General features: G+C 40.1%; 1 protein-coding gene across 1 annotated transcript in view; it reads right to left on the bottom strand.

The window, feature by feature from the left end:
• LOC134797449 (espin) overlaps nt 1-24,071 on the bottom strand; it is a 97,593-nt gene that overhangs the window by 26,461 nt on the left and 47,061 nt on the right. Inside the window, exons 3-7 of the mRNA XM_063769690.1 lie at nt 23,148-23,331; nt 17,172-17,354; nt 13,506-13,610; nt 12,006-12,240; nt 1,973-2,146 (exon numbers count right to left, since the gene is read on the bottom strand). Of these exons, the coding sequence (XP_063625760.1) occupies nt 1,973-2,146; nt 12,006-12,240; nt 13,506-13,610; nt 17,172-17,354; nt 23,148-23,331 (881 nt within the window). The remainder of the gene's footprint in view (nt 1-1,972; nt 2,147-12,005; nt 12,241-13,505; nt 13,611-17,171; nt 17,355-23,147; nt 23,332-24,071) is intronic.

Here is a 24,071-nt window from a genome sequence, read left to right on the forward strand (position 1 = left end):
GCCCTCTGATTAGACGCGCAATTTAGCTAAACATCATGCGTGCGCACATGTGTGCGTGCGTGTGAGCAGTGCGCGTGCAACGGTAGAGCGACGCATTCGGTCTATCACTATAGTCAGAACCCCAGTACCCCTAGCAGTGGGGAGACACTCCTGACTTCGTGCAAACTCGGCTCCATTCGGCTCAGCATTGCTCCGAGCAATTATTAGGGTTGGCACAACTTTACGTCCCTTTGCGTGCACGACCACAGATAAGATAATTACTTGAATTAGTCGAAAGGGATAGTGCCATAAGTTAGAAAGGGATATAATGATTCGACTCTGAATCGCTGTCAAGCTTCGGTTTTGTAGGAAGAGTCCTTTCTGAACGGTAGTACTATTACTTATTCTGTGCCCCTAGTGTCAATTTCATTCTATAGCGTGACGTGACGTACGCGTTTGCGTTAAGTCTCATTTATATGGTATTTTAAGTTTCCAAAACGTCCCGCTTAAGGCGCTGTTCAAAATCCCAGGAGTTATGGATGCACTTTTGGTTTAGCTATTAAACTAAAAATGTAAAGTTCCACAGTAAAAGTTTTAGGAACTTTAGTTAAAGTATGAGCTTTTGAAACATCAAATTTTAGGCTTTAAGCTTCATAAGTGTATATGCATGCAATACAATGATACAAAATTGGTTAGTAATTGAATTTAAAAGGTGTTTTTTAAGTATTTACGCAAACAATTATATCGTGGTTTTATTATTTCATAATCAATATGTTCCAGTTGAACAAACTAATTATTCTTTTCACACTTAGTGCGTGAATAGTCGTGTAGGAAACGCAACCAATTATCATAAGCTATGAACCGCAAAATTCAACAAAATACCATTTTAAAGTGTTATACGAGTATTAGAAGAACTTCTAGGAAATAAGCTGACTAAACTTGGGTTGTATATAAATAATCATGTTAAAGAATATTTAAATACCTACCTAATAATCCTATTTAAGCACATTATTTTGCATGAAAAACTCTATCCATCATTCCGTAGTAAAAGAAATGCTGATCGTGCGGTGGTGCGACTTCGTGTATACCAGCCGCTGGTCTGGTGATAGATGAGGAACAAGAAGATACAGGCGCCTTATGTCTCTTAGCCGGCACTCTTGGCCCAGGGGAGCGAGTGTGGAACAGGTCTCTGACTCGCTGGTACAGTGCTGCTGGTGTGGAGTTACCACTAGGAGAACTAAAGACTTACCAGTCATAACAGGCGCCTCCTGCCCCTCAGCCGGCACTCTCGGCCCAGGGGAGCGGGTGTGGAATAGGTCTCTGACTCGCTGGTACAGTGCTGCTGGTGTTAGAGATGGTGTGAAGTTACGTGCTACTGGTACGTTAGGGACTGTTATGGAGATACCAAGTACTGAAGACTCTTACCAGTCATAACAGGCGCCTCCTGCCTCTCAGCCGGCACTCTTGGCCCAGGGGAGGGGTGTGGAACTGGTCTCTGACTCGCTGGTACAGTGCTGCTGGTGTTAGAGATGGTGTAAAGTTACCTCTAGGAGAACTGAAGACTTACCAGTGCTAACAGGCGCCTCTTGCCCCTCAGCCGGCACTCTCGGCCCAGGGGAGCGGGTGTGGAACAGGTCTCTGACTCGCTGCTACAGTGCTGCTGGTGTTAGAGATGGTGTCAAGTTACCGCCAGGAGAACTGAAGACTTACCAGTCATAACAGGCGCCTCCTGCCCCTCAGCCGGCACTCTCGGCCCAGGGGAGCGGGTGTGGAACAAGTCTCTGACTCGCTGATACATTGCTGCTGGTGCGTTGGGGGTTGGGGTGGAGATACCAAGTACTGAAGACTTACCAGTCATAACAGGCGCCTCCTGCCCCTCAGCCGGCACTCTCGGCCCAGGGGAGCGAGTGTGGAACAGGTCCCCGACTCGCTGGTACAGTGCTGCTACTGCTTAGGGACTGTTAAAGAGATACCAAGTACTGAAGACTCTTACCAGTCATAACAGGCGCCTCCTGCCCCTCAGCCGGCACTCTCGGCCCAGGGGAGCGCGTGTGGAACAAGTCTCTGACTCGCTGGTACAGTGCTGCAGGTGCGTTGGGGGTTGGGGTGGCGTTGTGGAGGTACCAGCCGCTGGCGTTGCTGGCGTCGGCGTCCGAGGCGGAGCAGGCTGTAAGGAAAATTCGGAATTTAAACTTTTAATTCTCCAACTCCACCAACATTTGGATAGCACACGAGAGTTCACAAATGGTAGACTATATTTCAGAGTATCACTACTATCCCTATAGGCTCCGTGCATGAAGTATAGGGGGCAGCATAGGAGCCGTCAGATTTTTGGCGCGAGGCGTAAATATGTCGTTTATGCTTCCGATGTAGCCCACAAGATGGCAGAACCTACTATGCACAAGGGGTACGTACTAATGAGAGCGGTAGATGGTAGCACTTGCTTTGACAATGTACATAATATGCACATATGTTTCTTATTCAGGCCACAAGTTGGCAGACCCTCCAACGCGCACGGTCCCTATAATACTAGTTAATGGTGTCAACAAATGGATTAAATGAGACACATACCTATTAAGTATAAGTCTAAGAATGATACTCTGTACGTTAAACTAGTTTACGATGGTGTTCACTATTTACGAAATTTACGAATACATAGTTCAAACTCTCGGAGGGTATTAATTTATTCAAACAGTACTTTAATAAAATAAATAATACTAATTAGAACAAACTGAAAATAACAATCGCTTTTGTTTCAATTTAATATCAGAAATCTGTACGCTGAAAATATGCACTTTAATTACTTACTTATTTTGAATAGGTAGGTACTCGTAATTATCTAAATCAAGAGACTTTTTCAGATATTTTATACTTGCAAACAGTAATGAATGTGCTTAATCTAAGATAAAATTAAAAATTCCACCAAAAAAATCATACCTCCATAACCGTCAAACGGCATCGAATGATGCTCCACCGTCCACGACCGCCACATAGTCTTACTAACCACACTCATCTTACCAAATAATTCACCAAGCAAACAACTCAGAAAGAAAAGCGCATTAACATGACACGACCACACAACACCACACCAGGAAAACTAATGATCATTCATGTGCAAAAAATTACCTAACTAATACTTCCTGCACCCTTATTCACCGTAGCACTAATCGACTATCGAACTTTCATTGTACTGCTCTAACTCGATTAGAATGAAGAGGATGGCTAATCGGTTCGATTGTAATTGAATACTTCCGTCCTGATATCGCCCTATTAGATGCGGCGGTGATTTTTAACGCCTATCAGTTGGTATAGTCCGTGAGCAGGTTGAAAACGTTGCTACGTCGACGTATACATCTCGGCGGCCGATCGTTAAATCAGGCAGATCATGCAATTCCAAAATCTTTGTCTCACTGAGTTGACGGAGCCCCGATGCGCGGATCTCCTAATTCTGTTTGCCCTTCGGGCATCTGAAGCAACCTAACGAACCTATCCTACTTACCTATCTGTAGGTTTAATGTGACTAACGTCAAAACATTAAACAGGAACTTTACGATCAGGAATCACAAAAGGATGAATGTATAGTCCCTAGTGCTGATATGCAGACCTTTTTTAATATAAAATTACCGAAATTGTGCAAACTTATAATAGCTGTAGCTGTTCTGTCAAAAATTTAAATGATGTTTGGCATGACACAATCCGACCATCCATATTTTACGAAAATAAAGTTTTGAGAATTATACAATTAATTATATCCACTAGATAAAGGTAACCTACCAGCAAAGCAATTCACTTGATAATTTGTAATCAAGCTGTATAGCTGAGTATGTTTTTTTTCGGAGATATGAATGCATGTTTCATCACACGATAGTTAATTCTTGCATTGGCCTCCCTGACTAGTATTACAACGCTCCAAACAAATGGATTATCTTCAGAAGATTGGGTGTTACGTATATATTACAAAGTTTGCTATTTGTAAAGAAAAAACACTGTATTACAGTGTTGCGTATCAAATCTTATAGATCAGTGTGTTGCATCAGTGATAATTGAAGCTAAAACAGGTTGGATTAGCTGTGTTATCATCAGTAATTGTATAAGCTATCATACGTAATAAGATGCACACCTTAGTCAGCAGAATAAGGAGATTTTTTTATACACGCTTGCCTAATGTGTAATTTTAAAACATTTTTATTTCATTTGGAGGTTACAGTAAGGAGGAGGTTATGAATTATTATTGTTTCGTATGTTTGTTACCTCAGAACTTCGTCATTACTAACCCTGCACTGTACCATGTAGATTTGAAAGTGGCCCAAAACACCAAAAAACCCTGCGTAAAAATCACAAAATTCGAGGTTTCGTACTCGTCTACTCGACTGTTTCCTCCTCCAAAACTTAGCAATGGGAAAATATGAAACTGTCGGACTTTTTTTGCTTTTAGCGCTTATAAAAACAATAATATCCAAAAAAGCAAAACAGTCCGACCAAGATATTAATAATATATATATCTCCCGTTTATTTTTAGGGTTCTGTACCCAAAGGGTAAAACGGGACCCTATTACTAAGACTCCGCTGTCCGTCCGTCCGTCCGTCGGTCTGTCACCAGGCTGTATCTCACGAACCGTGATAGCTAGACAGTTGTAATTTTCACAGATGATGTATTTCTGTTGCCGCTATAACAACAAATACTAAAAAGTACGGAACCCTCGTTGGGCGAGTCCGACTCGCACTGGTCCGGTTTTTTTAATCATTGCTAGGTCAAAAACCACGGAGGAAAGATTCCAGTACGTTTGTATGGCGTACCGTGTACTCTTATGTACCGGGGAAACCTCATTGGGTGTACCCTGGGTGTACCTTAAGCAGCCCGTGTGGGTGTTACATTTGTTGTATTTTGTAATCGAGCCCATAATTGGCCAAAACATTAATCTTGTGTATTCACAATGAATCAACGAAGACACGTAACAATTAAGGTACGCTAATTTCGAAGTAAGGAAGTTTACTATTACGATAACTACCGAGACAGATTGTGTAAACTGTGACGAATGAATGCGCAGACGACCATGGGTGTGCAAATCAATAAGTCATGGGGTACATTTAAACAGTAAACGGGAATTTGCATAACATTTTTGAGTTTGAATTGTGTTTTTAACACCTTAATTCGGCAACGTCCATATAATACTGGACATACTGGAATAACCTTTAACCCTCTTTTTGTATTTTTTTCTTAACCAGAATCATCATTATTGGGCGCAGAGGAGGTCACGACCTTCCGTGTTTTCTGTCGATTTAAGGGTTAAAGAAGCCCTGTGCTTTTTACGGAACCCCTACTCTTTTTGCTAAACTCCATTATGGGGTTATCCAAGAATAATCCATTTTAACAAACTATATTGAGTTTGTGTATCAAAGCTAAAGGAGAATATTTTGAAGATATACGTTCTATTTTATTTAAATGGTTGTAGTTTTTTTATACTTAATGACATTTTGAAAAAAAAAATTACTTAATTAAGAAAATATTCCTAAAAATTATTTGACGAAGTATTTTTGCCAGTCAGTAATAAAATTTCTTTATTACAGATGTAGTGCATAATTGTTTTCCATCGTACTTTCTCGGAATCGTTCGTATTCATCATGATACATCAGTCAACATCAGTACTTTTTGTACCGAGACTGACTGGAATAGCAAGACTCGTTCGGGTATACACCCACTTGCCAGAATTTCATTTGCCATAATTTCATTTGCCATAATAGTCAACAGCCATTATATTGTTTCCCATAATTACATATGCAATACTTATTGTTTACTATATTAGTCACGTGCCAGAAACTTTGTTTCCCATAAAATCAATTTCAATAATATAATTTTGTCATCATCATTGTAAGCCATAATTCTGCCCTCCTAAGCTAAAAAGCCGTATTTGCAGTCAATTTGTATGAAAACTGAATGCAAATACGGCTTTTTAGCTTAAGAGGGCAGAATTATCACTAGCCATAATATATTTTTTTTTACAGAAACCAAATGCTACTAGAAAAATGGGTTAGGTTAGGTTTGAACTGCGACCCTTACAGAAAAGTAATGCTACTGGAAAAGTGGGTTAGGTTAGGTTTGAACTGCGACCCTCACAGAAAAGTAATGCTACTGGAAAAGTGGGTTAGATTAGGTTTAAACTGCGACCCTTACAGAAAAGAAATGCTATTGGAAAAGTGGGTTAGGTTAGGTTTGAACTGCACCCCACACAGAAAATAAATGCTACTAGAAAAGTAGGTTAGGTTAGGTTTGAACTGCGACCCTTACAGAAAAGAAATGCTATCAGAAATGTGGGTTAGGTTAGGTTTGAATTGCGACCCTTACAAAAACCAAATGCTACTAGAAAACCGGCCAAGTGCGAGTCGGACTCGCGTTCCAAGGGTTCCGTATATTACACAATTTTTAACAATCAGTGCCGGATTAAGATATGTTGATGCCCTAAGGATTTCTAGGTGCCCCCTCTCCCTCGGGTCATCAAGATTACATTGATTTTTTGGTAAATTGCGAGAAGTTCATTGCCGCGTTACAGCTGAGAATGGAAATCAGTCACATCATTTTATCACGAAAATTGACAGTGCCGCAGCAGTAATGTTGCAACAGAGTACCTAATGCTGTTGCAGTCGCCACCCGAATGTCACCTTTATCATAACTTAGAAAGTAATAGAAACGGGAGCGTAGCGAGCGCGGAAATTTTTCGATATAAAAACGCAATATGATAGACAGTTGTAAATTTTTACTTTTAGTATGGAAATCAGTCACATCATTTTATCACGGAAGTTGACAGTACTGCAGCAGTAACGTTGCAACAGAGTAATGTTGCTGCAGTCGCCACCCGAATGTCACCTTTATCATACCTTATAAAGTTATTGAAAACGCGAGCGAAGCGAGCGCGAAAATTTTTCGATATACAAACGCAATTTTACTTTTAGTCCCAACCAGGCGCGAATCCAGGATTTCATACAGAGAAGGGATGGGACAGTTTTCTATCAGCCTAGCTTCGCATAGGGCTCGATATTTCTTAGGCTTCGATATTCGAGGTTGTTTTCATGCATAAAATATGCAAGAAAGCAGAGCTTGGAATTGAATTGGCGAAGTGTGAGAAAGGCAGTAGGCCTAGCCGCGAAAGAGGAAAGCTTGGATTTGGATCCACGCCCAAGTGTAATTAAGGCAGAAGGCCTCGCATAAGACCTAACGCCGAACCGCAAAAGAGTGGGTTGAAATCGAATCTATGCATGTAATCACGACTCTTCTACTGCTACCAATTGTTTCCCAAAGAATTACGCGCCATTATTTTTGCAAATTAGCTTTTGGACAGCTAAAAAAAATCGTGTGGTAAAAACGATGTGTCTGTCCCTAATTTTAAAATTTGTTCACCTTTTTCAACCTGGCATTTTGGTGCCCCTCCTGAACGTGGTGCCCTAAGCACGTGCTTGTTTTGCTTATTGGTTACAAAGTCTTTATTAATTCAACCATTAAAGTCGACGAGTACAAAAAACTTTAAGCTAGCTCTCAATTTAACATTTTTTTTAAACATTATTTTTAATTTGTCCTTACAATTACTCGTAAGTAGGTGAGACCGTTAAATATTTAAAATGATTATCTTATCAGAAAATTATCGCCAATTACTCTAAGAAAACTACTACTCTAAGTAATCCGGCACTGTTAACAATGTATTTTTTATGTGAAACGTGAGTGAAATCTCTTTAAAAAATCCGTAGGGGTCGGATTAAAAACTGTAATTAAGTCCGACTCACGCTTGACTGTACATTTCTAATAGGTTTTCCTGTCATCTATAGGTATAGACCTATTTTATGTATTTTTTTCAAAATTTTAGACCTAGTAGTTTCGGAGATAAGGGGGGGGGAATGGTCATTTTTTGCCTATTTTCTTGAATAACTTCTAAACTGTTGATTCGAAAATTATAAAAAAAAAATATGTGAAATCCTTACAATAAGCTCTTTCATTTGAAATGTAACATGATATAGTTTGAAAAAAATTTTTTTTTTCATTTTTTCATTTACCCCCCAAAAGTGGCCCCCATGTTTAAAATTCATTTGTTTACGTTACATGTCCGTATTCGGGTCACAAACTTACATATGTGTACCAAATTTCAACTTGATTGGTCCAGTAGTTCCGGAGAAAATCGGCTGTGACAGACGGACAGACAGACAGACAGACAGACAGACAGACAGACAGACAGACAGACGCACGAGTGATCCTATAAGGGTTCCGTTTTTTCCTTTTGAGGTACGGAACCCTAAAAATGGGTTAGGTTAGGTTTGAACTGCGACCCTTACAGAAAAGAAATGCTACTAGAAAAATGGGTTAGGTTAGGTTTGAACTGCGACCCTTACAGAAAAGAAATACTACTGGAAAAGTGGGTTAGGTGAGGTTTAAATATTCTATTAAATAATATTATTACAATTAATAATATGGACAACAACACGTATGGCACTCGTACGTTCTGGAATCTAATAATCGGGTAAACAAAGAGTCACATCATTTTTATGTTAAACAAACAATTCGGGCAAATGAAATTCGGGCAAATAAAATTCGGGCATATGAGTATTATTTTATATAATTTTCGGACAAACAATAGACAAACAATAGGACCCGGGTATGTCCTTAAACTACGTCCAAGGCCACCGGTGGACGGGCAGCAGCGTCCCTCAAATTCGGTGTACTCGACTGCGATCGCCAACCCGCCTGCCAAGCGTGGCGATTATGGCATTCACCCCCCATCATGATGAGCACAATAGAACCACGGCCCCGAGGTTCCGGCGACCCCCGGTGCTCTGGCTATGGTAGCGGTCAGGGCATTAGCGGGGTCAGGGGTGCTAAGAATCTCCGGCAAAGATCCGGCTACCCGCCCCGACGACGACTGGCCCTGGTAACACACAACATACGCACTATGAGGACTGACGAAAAGATCTGCGAGCTGGAAGAGGAACTGAGCAGGTTACACTGGGACATTGTAGGGTTATGCGAAGTCCGTAGAGAGGGGGAGGACACGACAACCCTGAAGTCTGGTAACTTGCTCTACCACCGGGAGGGCGACCAACAGTCCCAAGGTGGTGTCGGGTTTCTCGTTCACAAGTCCCTCGTAAACAACATAATAACCATCGACAGTGTGTCGAGCAGGGTGGTATACCTAATACTCAGAATATCCAAAAGATATTCGCTGAAGGTCATTCAGGTATACGCACCGACCTCGTCACACTCCGATGATGAAGTAGAAGCTATGTATGAGGACGTAAGTAGGGCCATACATACTTCTAAAACCTACTTTACTGTTGTTATGGGGGACTTCAACGCAAAGTTGGGCAAGAGAAGCGGGGATGAGTTGAGAGTGGGGCAATTTGGGTATGGGCAACGGAACCCTAGGGGTCAGAGGCTGGCCGACTTTCTGGAGAGAGAGGAACTCTTCATGATGAACTCTTTCTTCCAGAAGCCGCCTCACAGGAAATGGACCTGGATGAGTCCTGACGGTTCCACGAGAAACGAGATAGACTTCATCATGACCGACAAGAAACGGATATTCAGTGATGTCTCTGTGATCAACAGGGTAAAGACCGGTAGTGATCACCGAATCGTAAGAGGCACACTGAATATCAATATTAAACTTGAAAGGTCCAGCCTGATGAAGTCTACGCTCCGACATACTCGAGCCTATGTTCAAAACCCCGAAAGCTTTCAACTCGAGCTCTCTAACCGCTTTGCTTGCCTAGAGAACTTGGCTTCAGTGGACGAAATCAACGACGGGCTAGTGGAAACTGTCCACACAGTAGGGTCTAAGTTTTTTAGATCCCGCCGTAAAGATAGACCTCAGAAATTGACCGAGCAAACCTTAAACCTCATGGCTGAACGACGCTCGCTACAGTTGCAGTCTCCCGATGACGCGGAGTCATATAGGCAGCTCAATAGACGTATATCTAAGTCCTTGCGACATGATCTGCGTCTCTTTAATACTAACCGTATTAAAGAGACTATTGAGCGAAACCAAGGCTCCAAAGTGTTCGCAAAGGACAAGTCTATTGGGCAAAGCCAGCTGACAAAGCTGAAACGGGAAGATGGCAGCATAGCGTCGAGCAAAGCGGAGGTTTTAGGTGAGATCGAGAGGTTCTATGGACAGTTATACACTTCGATCGCAAAGCCCGTTGACAGCTTGGTAGGAGATCCAAGAGCCAAGCTGTCCCGACATTATACCGAAGATATCCCGGACATCAGTCTGTACGAGATTAGGATGGCCCTGAAGCAGCTTAAGAACAACAAGGCGCCGGGCAAAGACGGAATCACTTCAGAGCTTCTGAGAGCGGGTGGAACACCGGTACTTAAAGTCCTCCAGAAGCTCTTTAATTCCGTCTTGTCCGAGGGCATAACGCCTGAAACATGGAATAGAGGCGAGGTGGTGCTGTTCTTCAAAAAAGGTGATAACAACCTATTGAAGAACTACAGACCCATCACGCTTCTGAGCCATGTCTATAAGCTGTTTTCAAGGGTCATCACGAACCGTCTCGAACACAGACTTGATGACTTCCAGCCTCCCGAACAAGCCGGTTTCCGAAAAGGCCATAGTACCATAGACCACATCCATACGCTGCGGCAAGTTATACAGAAGACCGAAGAGTATAACTTGCCATTATGCTTAGCGTTTGTGGACTATGAGAAAGCCTTCGATTCGGTGGAAACATGGGCGGTGCTTGAGTCTCTTCAGCGATGCCATATTGACTATCGGTACATCGAAGTGTTGAAGTGTTTGTATAGTAACGCCACCATGTCGGTCCGAGTACAGGAGCAGAGCACGAGGGCGATTCCATTGCGAAGAGGCGTAAGGCAGGGAGACGTTATCTCTCCGAAACTGTTTACTGCCGTAATGGAAGACGCCTTCAAGCTCCTGGAATGGGAAGGACTTGGCATCAACATCAACGGCGAATACATCACTCACCTTCGGTTTGCCGACGATATCGTAGTCATGGCAAAGTCGATGGAGGAACTCAGCATGATGCTCGATGACCTCAACCGAGTTTCACAACGGGTGGGCTTGAAAATGAACATGGACAAGACGAAACTTATGTCAAATGCCAATGTTGTGCCCATCCCAGTCTCTGTTGGGAACTCGGTACTCGAAGTTGTTGACTCGTACATCTACCTAGGACAAGTAGTCCAATTAGGTAGGTCCAACTTCGAGAAAGAGGTCAACCGCCGAATCCAACTCGGTTGGGCAGCGTTCGGGAAACTACGTAATGTCTTTTCGTCCGACATACCTCAGTGCCTCAAGACGAAAGTCTTTAATCAATGTGTATTACCAGTGATGACTTACGGCTCCGAAACGTGGTCTTTCACTATCGGCCTCATCTCAAAACTTAAAATCGCTCAACGAGCTATGGAGAGGGCTATGCTCGGAGTTTCTCTACGTGATCGAATCAGAAATGAGGAGATCCGTAGACGAACTAAAGTCACCGACATAGCCCACCGGATTAGCAAGCTGAAGTGGCAATGGGCAGGCCACATTGCACGCAGAGAAGATGGCCGATGGGGTCGAAAAGTGCTCGAGTGGAGACCACGGACTAGCAAGCGCAGCGTAGGACGTCCACCCACAAGATGGACAGACGATCTTGTTAAGGTCGCCGGAAGACGCTGGATGCGGGTCGCTTCCAACCGGCACGTATGGAGGTCCAAGGGGGAGGCCTATGTTCAGCAGTGGACGTCTTATGGCTGAGATGATGATGATGATGAATAGACAACCGCTAGAGCATAACAAACCTGAGCTATCCTCCCCCGACGAGCTATGATGTGTGACCGTGGTGGACGCCCTCTGAATCGGGTTGACATACAGCCCATCCGCTGGCCCGGAGCGGCTTGAGCTAATGGACCCAATCGGCGTGGAGGGTAAGGAATCCCTACGCTCGGCTACGGAACCCCAGCGTGATTTTTTGGAACCCCCACCGATTCTGCTAAAATTCAATATGTAACTTGTAACCCTAAAAAAAGCAAGAATATAACAAACCTGAGCTATCCTCCCCCGACGAGCTATGATGTGTGACCGTGGTGGATGCCCTCTGCATGGGATTGACATACAGCCCATCCGCTGGCCCGGAGCGGCTTGAGCTTATGGACCCAATCGGCGTGGAGGGTAAGGAACCCCTGCGCTCAGCTACGGAACCCCTGCGCTCGCGTTCTGGCGCGTGGAGATAGAAGGGCGAGCGGGTTCCGTTGGCGTTTATGCAGTTTGGTAGAGCGCACTGCAAAAATAATTAGATGTTTTAGTTTTTGGTGGCCTGAAGTAGGCAATACACGGTCCAGTGTCTTCCGTTGGCATCAAATAGATAATATAAGTGAAAGTGGCCAAATATATCGGAACATATCTTTATTTCTATGTTAACAGGTGTGTAAACATAAAGATATTTGGCTACTTAGAAAGATATTTGTGACATGGTATGCTATACTAGTATGTACCTATATCTCAATTTTAGTAAAAAACATGGCATCATCAGCTACGTTACCAGTCACTTTATTGTAGAGTTAAATAGGTCTCCTATAGAGTAGATAGAAAGCATGGAAACGCAATTGGCCAAGTACTAGTAGTATCGAAGCAGCTTGAATAGCCAACAGAATCAGCATTTAATCAAACGGTAATCGTAAAATTAACATTAAACGTCGAATACCGAATTGAACAAGTCACATAAGTACATAAATGCCTAAGTTATGGGTAATTAAAGAAAATAAGAAGGATACGATCTGAATATCCAATTATGGTAGGAGTTTTTAATGATTGCCACTATTTTCCGCTAACTTTGTGGTTGTGTGTTTTCGGCTACTTTTTGACCCCCCTCCCCTTGGTGATATTTGGTGAGGTTTTTGGCTACCCTGCCCCACATAACTGACATAACCTCACGTGTATTTTTTTAAATTTTTCTATCCGACCGATCAAGGCCACGCGCTCCAAAGTTTCGTAAAATAGACTCGCTATTTTGAATTGCGGAGTGAAGATTTATGTTTAACGAAACCGAGAAAAAGTATCTACTCATGTAGTAGGTATTTTTTCTTAGTTTCGTTCACTGTAGAAAAATACACGTGAGGTCTCCTAATATCCCCCTCCCCCAACGTGATCTGTCGTTATTTTTTCGTGGGGGGTCATCCCCCCGTCGAACCTCGCGTGATTTGTGCACAAGCCCTTTCAAGTTTTTATCGTGAACTAAGTTCTGATCTGAGCGACACATTACAATAATACCAGTGAGTTTATACCTATTACGTATTTTCAAGGTTAATAACAATTCGCGATACATGGACTCATTTTAATAACGAAACTTTTGCAGACACAGATACAGACATATTAAATATATTAAGAACGGCGCGCCGAGGTTGCGGCCCACAGTCCGCGCCGGTCCGTCACCGTCAACGCAAGCTCCTGATGACACTCCTCGGTACGGAGTGAAACATGTTGAGCGTTTTTCGACTTAAAATACGTGAGTGACTCGTTCTTAATATAGTTACAACAATGACTTACTCTGGCGTCTCCCGGAGTACACGCGCAGGAGTGCACCGCTTTGTATGAAGACAACTGCTTGCTGTCGGCGCCAGCCGCGCCTGCCGCTACCAGCACGTTGAGACACTGTCAAATAGAAAACAAAACATTAATTATATTATTTATTAATTTTACTTTAACGTTAGTACACAAAATACAAAAATAATATACAAATAGCGGGCTAATGTGTAATGGCATAAAGAGCTGATGGGGTGGGTCTCCATTTTTTTAAGGAAATGCTTCTAATTTTAAAACTTTACGGGAATCATGATTCCTATAAACTTCATGAAGTTTATATCTAAAAAAAAAAATTGTTCTTTCAGGGAGCGTATCATGAACTATAGGGAGCAGCATAGGAGCTGTCAGATTTTTGGCGCGAGTCGTAAATGTGAAGTTTATGCTTCCGACGTAGCCCACAAGATGGCAGAACCTACTATATGCACAAGAAAACGTACGAGAACGGTAGATGGTAGCACTTGTTTCCCTACAAATGTTCCTCTGCCCCATAGTTCCTCTTATCCCACCAAACCTTAACAGACTTACAGGAACGTTGTTTTTTTTTTTACTTTAATTTAGCTTTAACTATAGGTACTGATTGAAAATGTACTTCCGGACCACACATAACATTGAACTACCCGCGCCTAAAACAATTCGTCACATTATTATTACAATAATACCTACAGGATGGCCGATATCATTGTTCGCGTATACGCATGTTAAAACAAGGTTATTGACAGGGTCAGGTATGGTGACACTGAGGTCAAAGATATGTATGTACCTACAATCGCCTGCGCTCGCGGTGTTCCAGTTAAGGGGCTCCAGTTAAGTTTTGAATCGTATCGCCTTTTTTTGCACCACAGATAGAATTATAAGAGAAACGGTTATCGGTTTTTCAATCTTTTATCTCCGGTTTTGTCCACCGGATTTTGAATGAAATGAATACTTATTTTTTTATGAATTTTTTAAACATTGTCTAAAAAACACTTTTTTCGTATCTAGTTTGCAGGTTCGTCTTTGACGTCTCGAAAAACGTGTCCAGGGTTTTAATTTTAAACTAATTAACACAAAAGTTATGGCCAGAAAACCAGTTTTTTAGCCTAAAATTGTTCAACTTTGATGCCAAATATCTCGAATGAATTTTGAAGTAAATATGGGATACTATATTGGTTAAAGCCGTTGCTGTTAATATAATAAGCTACAAAAAACATTAGAAAACTAAGGGATTCAGATCGAAGGTCATTGGCGTGGGGTAGCCTTTAAGAAAAATTTGCCTTGCACCTTACTACCTGCTACCTGCAAGGCGTTCAAACGAAAATCACCCTAAGGGTGGAACACCGCGAGCGCAGGCGATTGTACCTACTTATGTATAGCCTTTGCCAAATGGGACCCGAGTCAAAGAAAAGTCTAGTAGTCAATTTTGTATTTATAGCTCTAAAACCACCCAAAAATTATTACAGTGCCCGTCATTGAAGTATTAAAAATCCTTTAAAAGCGCACTCAATATTAGGTAAGTTCAATGGGGTTATTCCGTCCACTATAATAGCGTTATTCTCGAACAACGAACAATTATTAATTATAATTTCGTCGACAAAGCAGCGATTGCTTTTAGTTTCAGCAATAAAAAGCAAATGGTATTTTTTCCTACGATTGAAAATTAAAGAAATATACGCTCGTGGACTGAATAGCCCCTATGACGGAATTAGCCACATTGACCTTATACATATAGTTCATCCGGTTGGGATTTAGGAGACCTTACGCAAACACCCACATACACATCCTTAAAACGGGATTATATAACAGTGTTTAAAAAAATGGAGGAATATGTTTTTTTTTTATCTTTTTTTTTGTTTCTTTTTTTACAGCAACTGTGACAAACAAACTTAAGGCCCGCATTATTTTATTGTACCTTATGAATATCACTTATTGCACATACACGTTAAACTTTCATTTCAAACTTAATTTTTCAAACTCAATTATCGTTCCAAACTTTCAATTATTTAAAGACTAATAAATTTAAAAGACTATTCACACCTTACGTTAAAAGATTAAATACCATGAGCATACTGAAGCCTAAATTATATTAATTACTCACACGACGCTATCTAGCAGAGTGTGACCGGTGAAAATTATACTTTCCAAACGTGATCTTGGCTCCATTGTTCCTGTGATCTGCCGTAGACTACCTCATTTAGACACCGCTTTATATATAAAGCGATTACAAAGATATTTGATCACTTTACTGAAGCTTTATTTTACTTGTGAAATAATGACTAACATTTTTAGGTATTTTTAGGCTCATTGGGAGTTTTTCGAGCTATGGGAAAAAAATCGCTCCTACCACTAGATACTTGTTACTCATAATAATTTATGATTAGCAGGGGAGAGAGCCAGTACGTTTCTCGAATGACGAATCTCAAGAAGTTCAGAACAAAAACTAGTTCTGGACATATATGTTTTAAGCAGGAGCCGTACCTATTGCATTTTACACTATTTCTAACGTACGATGGAATAAATGGCGTTATAATATAAGTTTAACATGTGTATCTGTGTGTCTGTCTGTATCGTCATAGGTCCCAAACAGATGAACTGATTTGAGTATGAAAGTGCTAATGTGTAGGAAGTGACGAGTCGTCTTATTTGCTGCGTCTAGTTAAATGATCTGTGTCTACGGCAATTGACGGCAAATGACGGCAAGTATTGTGGACAATATGGTGCCAATGATTCCGACGCTTAAGGCGTAAATGCCGTGTAAAGATTATGATGACAGTCTATTGTTTTTGGGTGACATATATTTAGGCTATGAGACATTTCAAACTCTTCAATCTAGAAAAGGTTGGGTATACTCACATCTAAATGGTGCTTTTCTGTAGCATCAATAGGGATTTTCCCATGTCTGTCCAAATGTAGCCTAGCTCCGTTTCTTAGTACCTATCTATATCTACTAGACTCTACTACTCTAGTAAGATATCCACCAAACCATACCAAACCTGGCAAAGTGGAGATATCAAGCTATCCCTGTCGCGCGCGTATACATATCCATAATCTAGAGAGAGGTGGTCATTAATAGGGCTTTTCCCTTGTCTATCCAAATGTAGCCTCGCTCCATGTCGCAGTATCCACTAGAGTCTAGTAACTAGAGTAACTAGACTCTAGGAAGATATTTATCAAATCTGGCAAAGTGGAGATGTCAGGCTATCCCTGTCACAAGCGTATAAATCTCCTCAATCTAAAGAGAGATGACTAACTATACTCACATCTAAATGATGGTTTTCTGCCGTGTCATTAATAAGGCTCTTCCCATGTCTGTCCAGGTGTAGTCTAGCCCCGTGTATCAGAAGCCAGCAGACTGTAGGCACATGTCCACGTGAAGCGAAGTGGAGAGGCATCGCGCCATCTCCTTCACACGCGCATAAATCTCCTCAATCTAGAGAGAGGTGCCTGCTATACTTACATCTAAATGATGGTTTACAGCCGCGTCATTAATAGGGCTCTTCCCATGTCTGTCCAGGTGTAGTCTAGCCCCGTGTCTCAAAAGCCAGCGCATGCACTATAGTCAGATGTCCACGTGAAGCAAAGTGGAGAGGCATCGCGCCATCCCCTTCACACGCGTATAAATCTCAATCTAGAGAGAGATAGGTATATACTTACATCTAAATGATGGTTTTCTGCCGCGTCATTAATAGGGCTCTTCCCATGTCTGTCCAGGTGTAGTCTAGCCCCGTGTCTCAATAGCCAGCGGACTGTAGTCAGATGTCCACGTGAAGCGGCGAAGTGGAGGGGAGTAGCACCGTCTCCGTCGCGCGCGTTGGGATCTACGCCTCGCTCCACGATCTAGAAAGAGAAAGAATATGAGTACTCATGAATTAATTCGACGATATTATTATCAGTTGGTGATCTTTAAATAAATAAAATAATAATAATCATAGTTGTGTTTATTTCAAACCTCTTCTAGCTTATGTCGCTGACTGTACATTTTTAACAAGTGAACGTATGAAATTATGTTTACATAAGACTCAGAACAACATATTCATCGGAAATCGATTCAATCGATAATGTGGCGTATCGATTTCGTGCTTTTATGAAATCGATAATTTATATCTTAAAACGTAGTGTCCATTTTGTTTTAATTGTGGGATCAGAAGAGAAAGTATTAATTGTTGTTTTCGTAAACGCGTTGTACCATATTTGTTTTGAATTAACCGAAGTAATTAAGAATTCTAACAAAAAAAATAAAAATATTGAAAATTAATTAATATAGTATTAATATTTATGTTATGAAAGTTGGTTTTAGATCGGTAAATTAGTCTGTTAATCAACAATGAAAACTAATGAAAGTTATATGCAATAAACTAAGTATAAGTATATTTAAATGATGTTGCACGTCTAGCCCAAGTGCGCAGCGACACTATGACATGGAAGACTAAGGTACTACCACCCTCTTTCTAATTATTAGGTACGGTACGGTAGGTACGGTTAAAAAGAAAAGGAAAATCTTGTCTTGCACGCAACAATACAGTTACAGCGCACTTGCGCTAGCATTCATCATCTTCCTCGCGTTGTCCCTGCATTTTTGCCACGGCTCATGGGAGCCTGGGGTCCAATTGGCAACTAATCCCGAGAATTGGCATAGGCACTAGTTTTTACGAAAGCGACTGCCATCTTACCTTCCAACCCAGAAGGTAATATCCCGACTAGAACAGTTACACACCCGGAAACAACGTGTATACCGATAGCGCCGCGTTTCCAGGAACATAACACTATTATAAAAAAATAAAATAAAAAAAACCCAGAGGGTAAACTAGGCTTTATTGGGATTAGTCCGGTTTCCTCACGATGTTTTCCTTCACCGAAAAGCGACTGGTACCTAAATATCAATAAAAACTCATTGCTACGAGCCGGAATTTGAACCCGCAACCTCCGCATTGAAAGTCGCAGGCTCTTACCGCTAGGCCACCAACGCAGAACTAAACACCGAATCACCGAAAATCTCGAAGAGTTTCGTTGTTAATTAGTACATACCGATCATGAAGGGCTTTGGGAACAAAATGTACATGAAGTAAGTCATAACATAAGTAACGAAATGCTGCCCCGCCCCTTTTCTTAGCGATTAAATAATCTGTTATTAAATACTTGTATTTCAACTACGCCCAGGTGTGTCCACGCCCCTATACTTTAAAATATAATTAACCACAATTAAGCTAAAATAACGTGGAAAACGTGAAAGTTTAAATCAAAATAACTAATATTCTCAACACGAGACTGTAAACCAGTCAGCAAAGCTGCAATTGGTAGTTATCGACGGAGTTAGTTTCACTTGCCGTCTACAGGCAGCAATGATCTCTTAACGACTTAATGTCACTAGTCTGATACTGTACGAGACAGTACAAAAAAATGTTGGAGATAATATTTCAATACCAATATACATATATTTCAAGATAACGAGCAAATATCAGTTAACTTAGTGAAGTTATTACTTGCGATTTGATGAATCTATGCCTGAATATTATTTAGCTAAGATTTCTTATATCGTTATATTTACGGAATAATCGCCTGAATACAGTAATAAATAAGTATCTACACCGTGTGTGTGTATATGTACTGACGCAAAGATAATGGAAGATAAGATTTGCAATGTTATTTAAAAACGAATACCTATGTAAGTAGTTAAACAACCACAATACAACATCTTAAAAAAGTTTTATTATGTTTGTTTATTTCTTTCTTTGTTTTTACATCTTAAATTTGTGACAAGATTGTTTTAATTCTTAAATTTTTTGCTAAGAAAGGGGTCATCCATTAATTACGTCACACGTTTAGGGGGAGGGAGGGGGTCCAGAAAATGTGACATATTGTGACATGGGGGAGGGGGGAGACACAAACTTTGTGACGTCACTTTAACTTCATCAGTAACCGAATTTTTTTTTTTATTATTTTATTCGCTGTACATTTAAATAACAAGTTTTTAAAACGATAATCGTTTTTATTCTTTTAATTTTCTTTCCTAAGCAGTTTTGGGTTATAAAATTACTAATATTTATATCGTCAAAAATATTTTGATAAAATATTAATAATACTTAGGTACTTACTTAATTCGATTTGGCGATTTCGTAGAAAAAATGTGACGTCACACTAGGGGGGAGGGGTTTGCCAAATGTGACCAAATGTGACAAGGGGGGGAGGGGTCAAAAAACCTAGAAATTCGTGTGACGTAATTAATGGATGACCCCAAAGTAACAATGTCAAAATTGTTAAACTAAATAGATCACGGTGAGATGCAAAGTTGAGTGCCTTAAAACTAAATATCTAAGAGTAAAACATGTAGTATAAAAAAAAGGATTACTATGGATAAACAAGAAAGCAATGTTAACTAATATAGTATGAAACTAGACGCATTAAAACTAGCCAGCAGTTGCCAAAGGCTATATCCACGCTATAAACAAAACCTGTCTAACTTTCAATGACTAAAACTGCCTCCAATGAAATGGATGAAAGTTCTGTTTACTTTACTCTTAAGGTTTGAAAGCTGGTATTAACCTTATTGACAATACTTTACCGATCATTAGTAACTAGAAATATTAGTTTTGTTTTATTAGACGAAGTTAAAACGCCGCGCCCTTATTTTAAAACAACATGTCGACATCTTGTAAATAGCATGAAACTTGCCATAAGAGAGTATTCAGAAAAAATGTACCGTTTACTTTTTTCGAAAAACTAACAACTTTAAAAAAGTATCTGCAATTTTTTATACCTACATATTTTGGGTCAGTTTTGTGACGCTCCATCCAATTTGTATGTGAAAATGTCTCACAAAACTAAAAAAAATACGGCTTTTTTCCCTTTTAAATCGATATTCCACGTGATTTTTAGTAGAAGTAAAACCCAAGTTAGTGGTATTTCGAAAAAAAGTTAATGTTACACTTTTAACTTAAAATGCCCATGAATATTATAGTTTAACAAATATCTATATTAAGGTAAACAACGAATAAACCTATATTATACAGAATGAACACATAAAAGGGTTAAAATCGATATTATTTGGAAGCTATTTTTAATGACACAATGATAAGTAGTTTTAAGTACCCGAGAAAATGCAATGCAAAATAAGAATGTACAACTCACCATTTTTATAAAGCCAGTGCTAGGAAAATAGAAAGTAAAGTAACTAAATGGCAAAAGCATGGCAGATTGAAGCACGCAATGCTGCACCTTCCACATAACCTGAGCACAAATCGAGTTGCAATATTATACTAATCAACAAGAAAACATAATTTCTTTGTAATAAATATTATAATATTAATCAGCAAGAAACCTAACTAAGGGTGGTATTCCATCTGTCTATCTTGGTATAATGTCTGTGCGTCTCACTCTCTCACTAAGCAAAATGTAAGACGCAAGACACATTGGACAAAGAAATCAGACAGGTGGAATACCATCAGCAAGAAACCTAACTGAGGGTGGTATTCCATCTGTCAATCTTGGTTCAATGTCTGTGCATCTCACTCTCTCACTAAACAAAATGTAAGACGCAAGACACATTGGACAAAGAAATTGGACAGGTGAAATACCACCCTGAGTTATCATTATAATCAATTTCTAAGGCACGTCATCATACAGTCAGCAGCAGAAGTTGCTAAGCAGGAGAGGTGCTCAAAATTACCTTGACACGCTCTTATTCTCTTAACAATAAAGTCGCGTTAAGATCATTTTGAACACCTCCCCCGCTTAGCAACTTCTACTGCTGACTGTAGGAAATGCGAAGGAAAGTTGCAATTTGCATCACATCATTCACATCACATGCGTTGACAGTTAGACGTACGGCCCGATTCTAACAATCCTTATAAGATGTCACAGCGATACGATTCCGGTCTGTCAGTGTCAAAAGTGACGTTTTTGGTTTAAAAAAAACCGGACAAGTGCGTCGGACTCGCCCACCGAGGGTTCCGTACTTTTTAGTATTTGTTGTTATAGCGGCAACAGAAATACATCATCTGTGAAAATTTCAACTGCCTAGCTATCACGGTTCATGAGATACAGCCTGGTGACAGACGGACGGACGGACGGACGGACGGACAGCGGAGTCTTAGTAGGGTCCCGTTTTTACCCTTTGGGTACAGAACCTTAGAAAATGACACTTGACACTGGACATATGGGCTATAATCGCGAAAATCAAAGTTCACAAATTCTCTGTCACGCTAATTACGCCTTCATTGGAGTAAAAGAGAAATATCCCCGCAATTAGCGAATTTCGATTTTTGCAGTAGGCCCTCAGTATCGTATCGCTGTGACATCTTATAAGCGTTGATCGAATCGGGCCGGTGGTTACAATGAGTTCCGAGAGATCGATCCGTCGGTCGGTGAACTTGCTATACTTTTATGACTTTTATGTAACATGTGACTATGATTTTTCTATGGTAATTTATCAATCACACATCGCTGAGCTTGAAGCATTTAGTACTTGACATACATACTACACATATACACACTACATACACACACTACTTCCCATACATACTAGTGATGCAATAACTTACCAAAAGTGGATAGATCTTAGAATACTCTTTATTGGGACACCCCAGTAAAAGATTAACGAAATACAATTGATTATACAACAGGCGGTGTTGTCGCTAAAGAGCGATCTCTACCCACTCACATGCTTTTGGCAACTGTAGTTGCCAGCTGTCACCCTTATTTTATAATGATAATAGAGGTCACTGAAAAATATCAATCATGTGTGTGGCTACCTACTCGTAAAAGAGAAATAAATTAAAAATATTTTTTCAATTATTTAGCTTTTAACTTTTGCAAGAAAAATATTATAACATATTAGAAATGGGGGAATCTCTACCTACTCGTAAAGGAGATAAAAAAAAGGAAAAGCATTTTTTTACAGATATTTAGTTTTTAACTTTTGCAAGAAAAATATTGTAACATACCTATCGGAAAATAACCGACTACTTTTGTAAGCTATATAAATGCTACCATGCGTAGTCATTACAAAGAGCTCTTCCAAGATTGATCGATCGTTCGGTCGGTGAACTTGCTAAGTTGCTACAGGTTTACGTAAGACACTAACTTTTATGACTGTGTTCCGATGTGCTGAAAGTGTTAAATATAATGTAGGTACTATATATGCGTACGTAGATAGTGTAATATATGAGTACCTATACTAGCGACCTGCCCCGGATTCGCACGGGTTATACAAAACTTTAACTAATTATACACCTAAACTTTCCTCAAGAATCACTCTATTGATAGATGAAAACCGCATGACAGTCCGTTCAGTAGTTTTTGAGTTTATCGCGAACATAGATACACACAAACAGACCTATCAAAACCCGCAATGTAATGAAACTCGCATGAGAGTTCTCGCATCGTCTAAATGAACCTTAATTGTCCCTCTCCATCAGTTAAATACTCGTACTTAGTAGAAATTAAATACAGTAAACTAGCACTCACTGGCAACTTCGTTACCTACCAACTTCGACTAACCTGGGCTACGGCTTAGGGCCCCAATTACGCATTGATTAGTGATTAGACTGATTAGTGTGAATGTGAGTTTATATATCTAATATAAACTCACACTCACACGATTAATAACAACGCCCTTAGAAATATAGTACATACCATCCATTTAACGCAGTCTAAGCACCCAGTCTGCGCGGCGGCGTGAATTGGCAGCATCCCATCTCTGGCGCGCGCGTCTAGCCGACCCCCCGCTTCTAGTACTAAGTACTTTAATACGGCTAAGTGTCCCTCTTGTGCGGCTAAGTATACTGGTGTGACGTCATTGTCCATCGCCGTGTTGGCACTGTAAAAGAAAACGGCTGTTAGTTTATAAATTCTACAGGATTCTATACAAACGGGACTCTGAAACTGCATCAGATAATAATACCAATAAGTTCACAAATAAACATGTTAACTGAAGATTATCCTATCGCATCGAATGATAGACCCTATGATAGTTCATTTTTATATAGAGTCTGTCATATAAAATGTTTGTACTTTTTTTTTTTAATTGGGCACATTAATTTATTTAGTAATGTAACATTTTAGTAATAAAAACACGGTAAACACATATTTCTTTATTTATTTTTTAAATTAAGCCCAATCAAAAACATAATATTTTATTGAACTGTCATATTACGTAGGAACCATCATTCGACGCGCAAGTTATACCTACTAATTTTTATCTTCGAACTAAAGGGGTAGGTAGGGTAGGGTAGGTACACTGTGCATTAAAAGCAGGAAACTGGTTTCCCGTTTTCTTTCCTGAGAGGGTAGAGCTATATAATTTCCTTCTAACGGGTATACATGACTGACATGTCACGATACCGCTATTAAACATATTGATAGAAAATTCTCTAATACAGTAGGGTCATAATAGAAAAGTCAATAAATGTTAATACTTCATACGTATAAAACGGTACCTAAATGGTTATACTTAACTACTGAAATGTAAATTTAATAATTTAATAATAATTTATCCTTTTTATTGTGGGACGTACCACATTATTACAATCTATAAATTGTAAATACAGAATACAGATG

The sequence above is a fragment of the Cydia splendana genome, chromosome 15 (assembly GCF_910591565.1).
Source record: "Cydia splendana chromosome 15, ilCydSple1.2, whole genome shotgun sequence".
Classification (NCBI taxonomy): Eukaryota; Metazoa; Arthropoda; class Insecta; order Lepidoptera; family Tortricidae; genus Cydia; species Cydia splendana.